Genomic DNA, 13,617 nt, shown 5'->3' with positions numbered 1-13,617 from the left:
ACATGTTTATGTTGATCACCATTCAACCTGTACATTGTTGTCTCAGTTAATTCTCAGGTCTTCAAAATATCATGTCAGAAAACAGTGAAAATCAAATGTCTTGTTTTGTCCAACCAACATTTCCAAACCCAAAACTATTAAATGTGTCTGTAAAACCAGGGAAAGAAGTAAATCCTCACAATTATCTACAACTCTGCCCTGGGAAAAAAATTTATGCTTTCAGGGGGAATCACTGTTTCACAACATCTGGGATTCCTTCATGTGACATCTGACAGGACAGACTTCACCTGCATGATGGAAGCACTGTTAGGCTGGAGATTAATTTTGACAGGGTTCAAATCTGTCAGTTTGTTTTATAATTATTGTCAACTTTGTACATCAATATGAGATGTACTGAAACTGAAGTTACCTCAACCCTCCCATGATGCTTTACCTGTATTTATATACTTTATTTCTTCATTCATTTTAAGACTTCTGGTCTGGGGGTGTGGGGCATTACATGTGTGTTCAATCTTTGTGGTCGCACAGACGTTTTTTTCATGTGTCATGTGTGCTTTTTAGTGAGTTTGTGTACACATATATACACATGCTGTTTATGTTTGTTTATGTTTGTTTGTTGTAGCTAAAATCAATAAAGATGTTGTTAGGAAAATAAATCCTCACATCTGAGAACCTGTAATTATCTCATCTTTTGGCAGTTTATTATTGTATATTTACTCATCATAACTATTTGCCCAATAGATCATTGATTAATCGATTAATCGCTGCAGCTGTAGTTAAGTTACACAAGTGATTAAATTGTGCCAGTGACTGAAGTTGTAGTGCCATATTCAACCTGTGGGGGCGGTGTGGCGGCGGGACTGTGTGTCTTTATAAAACAGTAGAAGAAGAATTTGACCAGTGGTGGGCGCGTTTGTACCTGCGACGGTGTTTGCTGCAGTTTTCACCCAGAGGCGACCGACAGGTAGAGTGCTCGGTACAGACTCCGGTCACACCTGTAATAAGGGTTATTATTACGTAGTTACATGATTATAACTGTGTCATTAATGACGTGTTTCAGTCGAGATGAGCTAGCTAAGCAGTTAGCATCTTCATAGTTCATTTCAGCCGGAGCCAGTTAGCAAACTAGCATGTAGCATCAAATGACTGTTAGCTCAGCATCACTATGAGCTCCGCTTGTTGGACATAACTTCCTGCATCAGCTCAGCTCAGCTCAGCTCAGCTCAGGCTGTTGTGCGTCATCAGGAGCCGTTACAACAGTGACGTTGATCTCAGCAGCTGTTCTGTCTCCCCTCCTTTATTAAAGTGTGTCGTCATCTCAGCTGCCTGAGCCATGAGTGAGTTCAGGATCCACCATGATGTCAACGAGCTGCTCAGCCTGCTTCATGTCCGAGGAGGTGATGGAGCAGAGGGCTACATCGACCTCCTGCAGAAACACAGGACTCCCTACGTCACAACCACAGTGTCTGCTCACAGCGCCAAGGTGGGTGTCACACACTGAGGGGGCTTTGGTGCAACCTTCAGGGCATGGGACAGTCCTGGGGCATGAGAGAAATGCACCACAATGTCCTGATGTTGATGAGCTCATGGACCTTTGCAGACATCACTGCTCAACACAGTGTTCAGTTGTCAGGTGTTCCTGCAGCAGCTGGAAACAGACACGAGGGCTGTGTTGAGACTGGGGTTGCACCAGTATGAGATCTTCACAGTACGATAACCGACTCAGAAATACTGCAGTTTCACATTATTACAGAATTATTATTATTATCATTATTAGTCAAAATGACCGTTAAAGGAGTGAAAACAGAGGGGCTATTGTGTATGAAAATGCACACAGTATTATAACCGTCAATTGTGATATCAAGGTATACCTTAGAACCTGTGTACCGTTGCAACCGGACGTCAGACCTGCATTATATTTGTATACTTTGTCTTTCAACATGTGTATTTGTATGTAAATTTTATGTGCTAAATTTTTGGCACAGGTGCTGTTTTAAATCTTAACTTAAAACTTTTATAACTAATCCTTCTTTGTAGCTATGTAATGGGAAACATGCAGTCAGTACAGACGTGTTCTGTCAGTGTCAGAAATTAGCAAGGGCCACGGGCCATTTGGCCCGCAATTTATCCAAGAATGCCCCCAAAAGCCATGTTCCGGGGGCCAAAATTGCCCCCAAGTTTTCAAAACAACTATATGTATTTATATTTTTAACAGTATTACAATCTGACATTAAAGTATAATTTTATTTTCATTAAATTAATTTACCGTCACGTCTACAACTCATTTTCCAGACATAATCAACAGGATTGCACTGATTACGTGAGAGTAATCTGACAGAGAAGGGGAGGGGGCTTTGCTGTACCATAAGTATAAATTAACCATTTCTTGGGTGATCTGTGTCGACACAATGACAAATTAATGAAAAATTAAGGTAGAATGAATGTTACATTTTAAATTAACTTACTTCCAGGATTGCATCTAAGGAATTTATAGTAATTTGGCCTTTTTAACAGTAAAAGTAACTGTAATGTGGTGAAACATTAGTACTTCAATCAGTAGATTAATGGTTAAATCATCACATTTAAACTGGTTGAATTATAGGAAATCTGAGTGATATTTCGCAACCATAACTTTATGTAACCCATTATTTATTTCATTTATAGTGGTTTCTACTGAAGAGTGAAGACACTATCTTAGTTGGTTTTGCTTTTCATGTGCTTATTGTTAGAACATAATTACAATTTTTTGATGGCCCCCGAACATTTTGAAAATGTCCCCATTTTTTAGACTGTGGGGGCCAAAATTGCCCCCAAAATATTTTGTTAATTTCATACCCTGTGTTCTGTAGCCCATTAAGTTGAATAAATACATAAAATAGTAATGATAATAATACATTGGATTTATATTGCACTTTTCTGGATACTCAAAGATGCTTTTCAGAGAACAAAAAAAAGGACAGGAAGAGAAACAGTGCAGTGAAGAAGAAGAAACCAGTGTCAGGCAGATTTGAAGACGTGTGTTTTGAGTGATTTCTTGAAGGTGGAGAGTGAGGGGAAGTCTCTGATGTCTTTAGGGAATCATTGTCTGAGGGTAAGAGCTGCAGTGGAGAAGGCCCTGTCCCCCCAGGTGTGTTTAGTCCTGGTAGGGGGGGCATAGACATATTTACATAGATGCCGCATCGACTGCCTGAGCGCGTCCTCACCGGCCGCCATCTTGGATGGGTCTCGCTTCGCCTCCACAGTGCATTCACTTCTATTGAGGAAGGAGCTGTATGCAAAAGTGAAATAGAATAACTCACTGAATTTTCAACTGATTTTCACGCGGTTTGGTTTGTTACAAACGGCACACATGTAGTTATGATACAGGATGTATTTGTACATTAAAACTGTGGGATTTCATGCTTTAATACTTTCTGCAGATAGCAACAGAATGTTATTTAGGTCACAACACAGTTATTTTATTCACCTCAACCCCAGAGTGGGATATACATATATATATATATATATATATATATATATATATATATATATATATATATATATGTATATACAGTATTTATATACTGTATAAACATAGTATAGCATATTATGTATAGCACATCTTTGTGCACATATTCACTTTTCCACCAGCTGTGCTGCAAATATCCCCTGCTGCTCATCCTTCTGTATCTTTTTTCAAATTATCTTGACCACAGTCCCATTTCCATAGTTATAATACCAATACCAAAATTAATTTCAGTGTTTATGTAAATACTGAAAATGTTTTTTACTACTTTTGAGGGATCACAGCAGTCAGTGTAATAAGAATAAGAATTATTCTTATGATTATAATAGAAAGAATTATTAAGTCTGATGGCTGTGGGTATAAAAGAGAGTGTGTGTGAGAAATAAACTCAATCAACAATCAAGCTTTTTCTTTATTAAAATATATGAATACATTTATTAATATGCTATACTATGTTTTGTATTGTGTATATTGTGTTTATAGTACAGTACAGTATAGCCTATATATATATGTGTGTGTATATCAATCAATCAATCAATTTTATTTATAAAGCCCAATATCACAAATCACAATTTGCCTCACAGGGCTTTACAGCATACGACATCCCTCTGTCCTTATGACCCTCACAGCTGATCAGGAAAAACTCCCCAAAAAACCCTTTAACGGGGAAAAAAAACGGTAGAAACCTCAGGAAGAGCAACTGAGGAGGGATCCCTCTTCCAGGACGGACAGACGTGCAATAGATGTCGTACAGAACAGATCAGCATAATAAATTAACAGTAATCCATATGACACAATGAGACAGAGAGAGAGAGAGAGAGAGAGAGAGAGAGAGAGAGAGAGAGACAGAGAGAGAGATGCAGGTAATAACAGTAGCTTACAACAACATTATTGAAAATAATATTATAGTTATAGTTGTGGCTACTGTGGTACAATATGTTGAAAGTATGTATTAATATCTGGCAGTATACATGTGTGACAACAGTCATATGTGTATAATAACAATAATAATAATAGTAATAATAATAATAATACAGTATATAAATACTGTATGTATATATATATATATATATATATATATATATATATATATATATATATATCCCACTCTGGGGTTGAGGTGAATAAAATAACTGTGTTGTGACCTAAATAACATGCTGTTGCTATCTGCAGAAAGTATTAAAGCATGAAATTCCGCATTTTTAGATGGCAGCCGGCGAGGACGCGCTCAGGCAGTCGATGCAGCGTCTATGTATATATGTCTGTGGGGGGGGGCAGGAGGTTGGCATCAGCAGACCTAAGAGGGGGAGCCAGTGGAGGTTATGAAGGATCGGGGTGATGTGGTCACAGGTGTGGGAGCGGCTGAAATCTGGATATACTGTAGTTGTATTTATTGTAATACATAAATGACTGAGACGTGTCTGTCTGTGCACATTTACATACGTGCATCGGCGTGTGTGCATCTCACATGTGGATAAACAACTGGAGAACTGTGTTTAAGAAATAGAAGTATATCATTCTGTGGATGAGCTCAGTTGCTTTTATTGACACTGTCAAGAGCACCTAAATGAGCTGCGATATGTTTCAGTTTGTACAGATGATACATATATATATATATATATATATATATATATGTATACATACACACACCACTAAAGATCTCAAGTGTTTGTCTTGTCAGTGTCAACAAAAAAATCCTAACTGTATTTGTGCAGGTTGAGTTTAGATTTGTTTATTTTCATTTTCCAGTGGTCGGCACCTCTAGCTCTGCAGTACATGCTGCGCACCAAGCTTTTTGCTCTTTAAATAAAAAGATATTAATAAATAAGTTGTTAAATTTTTGCAAAAATAATTCCTTAAAAAGAATGACAACCCTGTTAAAGAGAAGCAAACATAGCAACATCGATGTTCGCCATCATATAGGCAGGAAAGGCTGATACTACAGAACAGTTACAGCGTTTAAATCAGGTTTGACAGGAGCATATTACTGTGATAAATATTTGTCATACACTTTATGAATGTGTTGCTAACTGGATATTCTCTTGTTGGTGACTGTTTTAATTTCCAGGTCAAATTAGCAGAGTTCTCCAAAACCCCTGAGGACTTCTTGAGGAAATACGAGGAGCTCAAATCCAAAAATGTTCGAAACCTTGACCCTCTGGTCTACCTGCTCTCCAAACTCTGTGAGGATAAAGAGGTAACACATCATTTACAAGCAGTGCATTATGTGGTTCAGTTTGTTATTACTTCAAATTAAATTATTTCACCCATTGTTATTGTTTCAAACTGATGTAAACACACAGTAAATGCTGCGCTTTCTCACAATAACAGACTGAAACACTTTTACAAGGCGTTTTAAGTAGCTCACATTTTTTTTAAATTTCTCCCCACGTTAGAATAGTTAGATTGAACCATTCTTATCACACCATCTTACAGCTTGTGATTTTTTTCGCAGACCCTCCAGTTTCTGCAGCAGAATGCCAAAGAGAGATCAGAGTCATCAGCGAACACAACGTCAACCACGACTACCAGTTACACTCTGCCGCAGACCAGCACCAAGATGTCCATGCAGGAACTGGACGAGCTACGAAAGAAGCTCGGCAACGTGACGGCCAGCTCCAACGCTCCTCTGGTGAGCTTCTCTTACTCAGATCTGAAAGCTAGGTTGGCCCATGACACTGAAGGATGGCTCATTTTACAAGTCATGAAAGAAACAAATAGAGATCAAACAACAGCTGCATTCAGACGGGATTCATTGCTCTTGGGGAGGTTCAATGATTCATATAATATACACACTGGTAAATGATTTTTAATCCCCTCCCCCAACAGCTTATCATCTGTTACACACTGTTATCAGCTAGTTTTCTTCTTGCATGGATTCAATTCTGTGCAGGGCAAATACTTTGTTACCCACCTCTCCTGTAAATGTAATCCTGCCTGAACAGGGCGTAAAGACGTGTCAGTTTCATGGGTGAACCTACCATTCATTAGAAAGTTAACTGTACTTGATGTTTGCCTGCAGTCTGCTGAAGTCACACGGAAGATGCTGAGGGACAAACACAACAAGAAGAACCCGACTCAGCCCAACCCCGTGTTTCCTAACTGGGTGTACGACCGTCCCGCTCTCCTCGGAGACTTCATCACCAGCCCCACCCCTCCAGGAGATCCAGCTGTGGCCATTGGTGAGACAGCTAAGTTTCATTCATCTCTGCTCAGTGCAGTCTGCTGCCAGACACCAGCTGAGGAGATTTCTTTAATACTGGATCGTCAGCACGGTGTAAACCGTCAGTTTCGTACCTGCACTTGTTGGTGGCGTTTGTAACGGTTCTGTCTGCGCTCAGGTACGATGCCTCTGGCTGCTCAGGAACAAGCTCTGGTGGAAGATCTGCTGTTTGTCCTGATCGGAGTCGACGGGCGTGACATCACAGCTCAGCCTGTACTGGGGAGACAGAACCGCTCGTTCATTGTCGACTCAACGCTGGACATGTCAGTCAAAGAGCTGGTTAACAGGATATTACCAGTGGCGTCCTATTACTCCACTATAACACGGTGAGTTTGTAAAAGTGTTACGTGTCTACCTACATTCATAACTGAGGACGAACTATTAGACGGTGTTGTGTTTGTCCCTCAGCTTCATTGAGGAGAAGTCATCCTTTGAGTACGGCCAGGTGAACCACGCGCTGACGGCGGCGATGAGGACTCTGATGAAGGAGTACCTGATCCTGGTCACTCAGCTGGAGCACCTCCAGCGACAGGGTCTGCTGTCCCTGCAGAAGCTCTGGTTTTACATCCAGCCCACCATGAGAACCATGGAGATTCTGGCCTCCATCGGTAAGAGGCTGAGCATCAGCTGCCTTTCATCTCTTTGTCATTGTAATTTGTTTGACATATACACAAGTTGTTTTTTAAGTCAGCTATTGAAAAAAAAACAACCTACAACATGTCCATGTTGCAATGAATTGTGGGCAATTAAATCAGTGAAGTCTGCAGAAGTCTGCACCCCAAGTGAACTCTCTGGTAGTCTGCAGAAAGTTCACTTTAGGCCCCTTGTGCACTGGATGAAGTGTGGATCTGGACAGCACTCAGTACTCCCAGACTTCCCGTGAACAGCCCGCAAAGTGCACAAGTCTGCAAGTGTAGTGAAGTCCTGACATTTGGATTCAGCTCATGTGAAGTGAACACAAGCTGCCACTTGAGGGCGCTCTGACCCAGGTTTATGGAGAGAACTACAGCACCAGCAAATGTTAATGCACAGATGTTAATATTGACTATTTGATCACTAAACAATATAAGATCAAACTGATATAAACAGTTGTTATTGTCAGGGACTTTCAAGACAGAGTTGGAAGATAACTGCACAGATGTACAGGCTCTCGATAGCTCGTACTTTTAAAGAAATGAAATTGTTTTCGTCCTAATTTCACAGCGTCGTCAGTGGACAAAGGAGAGTGTATGGGCGGGTCGACATTAAGTCTTCTTCATGATCGAACCTTCAACTACACCGGAGACAGCCAGGCTCAGGAGCTGTGTCTCTACCTCACCAAAGCAGCCAGCGTCCCTTACTTTGAAATACTGGAGAAGTGGATCTACAGGGGCATCATCAAGGACCCGTACAGGTGCAGTCTGGAGTGATGCCTCAAATATAAACACACACTCACCTCTGTCACTGCTCAGTGTTTGAATCTGATGTTTGTGCGTCTTCACAGTGAGTTCATGGTGGAAGAGCACGAGCTGCAGAAAGAGAAGATTCAGGAGGACTACAACGATAAGTACTGGGATCAGAGATACACCATCGTCCAACACCGCATTCCCTCCTTTCTGCAGAAAATGGCAGACAAAATATTAAGCACAGGTAATAACAGTAAAAACACAGTGAAACATTGTAAGAGCCGTTCAGAGCCGTAACATTTGATTTCCCTCTGTCACTGTGAAGGCAAATACCTCAATGTGGTGCGGGAGTGTGGCCGTGATGTGACGTGTCCTGATGCGAAGGAGGTCCTGTACACGCTGAAGGAGAGGGCGTATGTGGAGCAGATAGAGAAAGCTTACAACTACGCCAGCAAGGTCCTGCTGGCCTTCCTCATGGAGGAGAAGGAGCTGGTGTCACGCCTCAGGTAAACGCTTCATGGTTAAAGATGAGAGAGAGAAGGAGGACGAGATGCTGCAAAGTTTGTGTGTTGAATTTAAAACCATAGACAGGATCACCATCATTCAAAAGCCCTCATGTCCAGCATGGAAGCAGCTGTATTTATTTCTTATAACAATAATAATAATAATGATAATAATGGCTTGAAACGGGCTCCACTGACACTGACACTTATCAAACTGTGTTGTCTTCATCAGATCCATCAAACACTACTTTTTGATGGACAAAGGAGATTTCTTTGTACACTTCATGGACCTGACGGAGGAGGAGCTGAAGAAGCCTGTAGATGACATTGTTCCTCCCAGACTGGAGGCGCTGCTGGAGCTGGCTCTGAGGATGAGCACAGCCAACACAGACCCCTTCAAAGACGACCTCAAGGTAGGTGGAAATAAGGCTAAGTCCACATCACGGCGCTTAACGCTCAGTTCAGACTGTTAGCCCACATCCAGTCTGAAGTGACTCATATCTGACCTCAGTGTGAATGGATGGAAACTTTCATCCTTTCCTTCACCGTGCTGTCACTGACCCAGTAAATCTTCCATCACTCGCAGGCTGATCTCATGATCAGTGAGTCCTGCTGTTTCACGCTTTTTAACCTTCTCATAATGAACTTCCTCGCTCCTTTTCTGCAGATCGACTTGATGCCTCATGACGTCATCACTCAGCTGCTGCGGGTGCTGGCCATCGAGACCAAACAGGAGAAGGCCATCATCAACGCAGACCTGACGGACGTGGCCCTCAGCGGGCTGGAGGCCTTCTCCTTCGACTACATCGTCAAATGGCCGCTGTCGCTCATCATCAACAGGTTTCTTTCATCTGATTTATGTGTTTGGCTCGTAGTGTGAATGCAGCATCAGCATGCTGCGTTATACGCATTTTCCAGACTTAAAAGATTAGTGAAGCTTTGTTACTCAGCAGCTCTGTAACACAAGTACTGTGATGATCTTACGCACTGACAACAAAGAGGGTTATTATAAAGTTCTTTAATAAACGGCAGAGACTACAGATCTTAACATGAGATGATCTGACTGAGTTTTGATTGTTGCGTTGACCTGATCGACAGAAAATAATCACTGACTATTTTGATAATCAAATAATTATTTTATGAGCAAAAAATCGATCATTCTGATTCTGTTTAAATTATATTTGCTTATTCTGCCTGTTGGATATTTGTATACAGCAATTTAACTGTAAATAAATAAAATAAGATAAATGAATAATGAATAATATTACATTTAACAGGTTTTGTAATTGTTTGACTTGTATTTGTTTTCTAGGAAAGCCCTGACGAGGTACCAGATGTTGTTCAGACACATGTTTTACTGCAAACACGTGGAGAGGCTGTTGTGCAACGTGTGGATCTGCAACAAAGATTTCAAGCAGTATTCATTACACTGCGCCAAATGGTGAGTTGATGGAAAATCTTGTGCCTGATCTCAAACAGCAAAACATCCTCACACTCTGCTCAAACTGCTCGTACGCAGGTACGCTGCTGCGTTCGCCCTCCGACAGCGCATGCTCAACTTTGTGCAGAACATCCAGTACTACATGATGTTTGAGGTGATGGAGCCCACCTGGCACGTGATGGAGAACAACCTGAAGACAGTGAGTGAATGAGCTCTGCCGCCCCGATCACTCTCCGTACACATACGGTCTGTGGTCACCTGACAACCAACTCACCTCTCCTCCTCCTGCAGGCGTCAAACATCGATGACGTGCTCTGCCATCACACAAGCTTCCTGGACAACTGTCTGAAGGACTGCATGCTGACCAACCCGGAGCTGCTCAGGATCTTCTCCAAACTCATGTCCGTCTGCGTCTTGTTCACAAACTGCATGCAGGTTTGTTGACACACTGATGAAGAGGAAATGCCGACTGAGACTGAACCAAAACAGACACAACTGTTGTTGTTCTTATGTTTATGTCCCCTAAGATGTCAGACCTCAGACCACAGTTTGTCATCAGGGAGGTGTTTTCACATTTCTCTCCTGAGGGGGGCGATGTCTGTGCACTTACCTAAAATCTGAGATTCAAACTTACGTCACTAATATGACAGCAAATCACTGTCTAATACAAGAAACAGATATCGACAGGGGAACAGACTCGCACACAACACCAGCAAAGAAACCTGAAACCTCAGAGAGTAGAGTTAGCATCAGTGTAGGGAAAGTTTTTACAGCTCACATGATGGAGAGGCAGCTTTTGGATGTAACTGGACCCTGGAGCGTCCTTCCACTGTCGACCAAAAACTCCACTGTAGCAGATATTAGTGTGTGTGTGTTATCCTACAAGCTAGCAACAAATACTAACCATACTTAGCATTCTGATACATCTGCTAGTCACAGATTTTGGTGCCCAACAGACTCGTCATCGGACTCTGACTGAGGTACTGACCGTAAAGGAGGAGAAGTCTGTTATCACGGGCATCCATCAGAAACTTTCCTTTGCACACAAAGATTTATTTCCAAACTGTTGTTAAACAAACACACGAGTTTGAATCTGAAAGAAACAAATACAAAATTAGAACTTGAGTCAAATTAAACAAATGTCCACCTTAATAAGAGTAAATGATGCTCACTGAAATAAATCATACACAGGATAAACTCAAGAGACAGAACTGCCGCCCCGTGTGACGATGAAGACAGAATGAGTGCAGTGAGTTCAGGGTTTAAACAGGTGTGAACAGGTGAACTCAGTCAGATTAGAGAGGGAACAAAGAGAGAAATGAACCAATCAGTGCTGAAGCAAAGGAAGTGTCAAAATAAAGAAAACTAGGAATCTTTACTACACTGACATTGACAGATTCCAAATGCTTACAGTGAGATGTTTGTCTTGTCCTGTACTGTTGAAGCGGTTCACTCAGAGCATGAGGTTAGAGCGCCTCTCTCTGGAGCAAGGCACCATGGATGGACCTCCCACTCAGAGCGAATACGCTGAGGAGGCAGAGAAGAAGAGACTGACCACCAAGGTATTTCCAAAACACTCATCATCACGGCCCGTCCTCATCAAGTAGACTGTGTACTGAAGGAAGTGTTCACATTCCTACCTTTGAGTTTCAGAGATGGAAACGTGTGTGAAGGTCATTTGGGTGTGACACGTGTCAGCTGATGTGTTTGTGTTCTTCCACTGCTTCAGTTTTTAGCCGAGCACGCAGACACCCTGCAGTCAGATGCAAGCTTTGAAGCCAACATCAGCAAGTTTGACAGTAACTTCAGCATGCTGCTGCTGGACCTGCTGGACAAGCTGAGCATCTACAGCACCAACGACTGTGAGCACAGCATGATCAGCATCATCTACAGGTGAAACACCTTCACATCACATGCAGCACACACTGAGTCATTGTACATAATGTAAATGACTTTGATGAGTTCCTGACTCAGCTGTTACTGATGTGGTTCCACAGGCTGGATTTCAACGGCTTCTACACGGAGCGTCTGGAGAGGATGGCCATCGAGCGCAGCCAGAAAGCTTCAGCGTAGCATGTTACACTTGACTGTGTAGTATCTGTCACCCAGCAATAACAACATCCTCTCCTCACGTCCGTCCGTCCGTCTCTCCGAGCTGATGCTTCAGTGTGTATATTATATATGATGTCCTGTATGAAATGTAGAGTTACAGTCTGATGTTTGCGACGTCGCTTCAAATTGTAAAGTTTAATAAAGGTGGAACTGATATGTTTATTGTGCTCTGAGTCCTGGCGCTCCTTATGGGTAACTTCTTGTACCTGTTTGTATTCATTAAAACTAAACTTTACTGAACTCAGAGAGACTCTGGACCTCTGTCTTAACTGAACACTGCATGTCCCTTGTTCCTGTTCAGTGACATGGTTATTTAAAGAACGTTCAGCGTGTGCAGCTGTGACACTCTGTAATGATACACAGAGACGTTCACACATTTCACAGCTGTTCACTGTAAAATACACAGTAACAGAACATCTGACAACAGTTTAGCCTCAAACAAAGTTAAAGGAAATTACAACACAAAAATCAAAAATACCTTCAAGCTTTCAAAAGATAAATGATGTATTAATGTAGTCAGCGCATGCTCATTTAACGTTACTGCCACCAGACGGCAGCAAAACATCCCATAATACAATGAGATCCTCTTCATCACAGGAAACTAAACACGAGCTCTGAGTTACAATATAGAGTTTCATAATGTTAAGATATTTGGGAATGCAGTAACATCACTGTGAATTGTGTCTGTGCACACGGCACCATGTGCACGTGGCGGCGGGAGGACAGAGGGGCCACGTGCTGCATGCAAATGTTAATACAATGTTCGACAAATATTTATAAAATGTACAAAATATTATTGATAAAATGTCCGACAAAGATAAATACAATATCCGCAAAATTATTGATGAAATATCCGAAAAGTTATTCAAAAATATGTCCGAAAAAAAAATTCATAGAATGTACGAAATATCATGGATAAAATATGTAAGAAATATTAATAAAATGTCCGAAATTTTTGTAATAAAATGTCCGACAAATATGATTAAAATGTCGGAAAATTATTCATAAAATGTCCGAAAAATATTAATACGATGTCCGAAATATTATTCATAAATTGTCCTAAAAAATGTTGATAAAATGTCCGTAGAATATTAATAAAATGACAGAAAAAAATCATAAAATAGCAGAAATATTATTTTTAAAATGTCCGAAAAATGTAAATAACATTTCCGAAATATTACTTATTGATTAAAATGTCCGAAAAAATATTAATAAAATGTCCGGGGGAAAAAATCATAAAATGTATGAAATATCATTGATAAAATATCTAAGAAATATTAATAAAATGTCCGAAATATTATCAATAAAATGTCTGAAATTTTTGTAATAAAATGTCCGACAAATATTAATACGATGTCCGAAATATTATTCATAAACTGTCCTAAAAATGTTGATAAAATGTCCGTAGAATATTAATAAAATGACAGAAAAAAATGATAAAATATCAG

At 40.8% G+C, this 13,617-nt stretch overlaps 1 protein-coding gene across 1 annotated transcript; it reads left to right on the top strand.

The window, feature by feature from the left end:
- The first annotated feature begins 880 nt into the window (after nt 1-880).
- tubgcp2 (tubulin gamma complex component 2) lies at nt 881-12,407 on the top strand. The gene is made up of 18 exons (XM_033612318.2): nt 881-964; nt 1,307-1,483; nt 5,574-5,702; nt 5,961-6,137; nt 6,528-6,687; nt 6,847-7,054; nt 7,137-7,336; nt 7,932-8,121; nt 8,212-8,357; nt 8,439-8,619; nt 8,849-9,029; nt 9,284-9,456; nt 9,929-10,057; nt 10,136-10,256; nt 10,349-10,492; nt 11,503-11,619; nt 11,787-11,950; nt 12,055-12,407. The coding sequence occupies exons 2-18, from the start codon at nt 1,334-1,336 to the stop codon at nt 12,128-12,130; spliced, it is 2,646 nt and encodes an 881-aa protein (XP_033468209.1). The 5' UTR covers nt 881-964; nt 1,307-1,333; the 3' UTR covers nt 12,131-12,407.
- Nucleotides 12,408-13,617: the final 1,210 nt, after the last annotated feature.

The sequence above is a fragment of the Epinephelus lanceolatus genome, chromosome 21, assembly GCF_041903045.1.
Source record: "Epinephelus lanceolatus isolate andai-2023 chromosome 21, ASM4190304v1, whole genome shotgun sequence".
NCBI lineage: Eukaryota > Metazoa > Chordata > Actinopteri > Perciformes > Serranidae > Epinephelus > Epinephelus lanceolatus.
The sequence above is the reverse complement of the archived record's forward strand: the minus strand, read 5'-3'. Positions and strand labels throughout refer to the sequence as shown.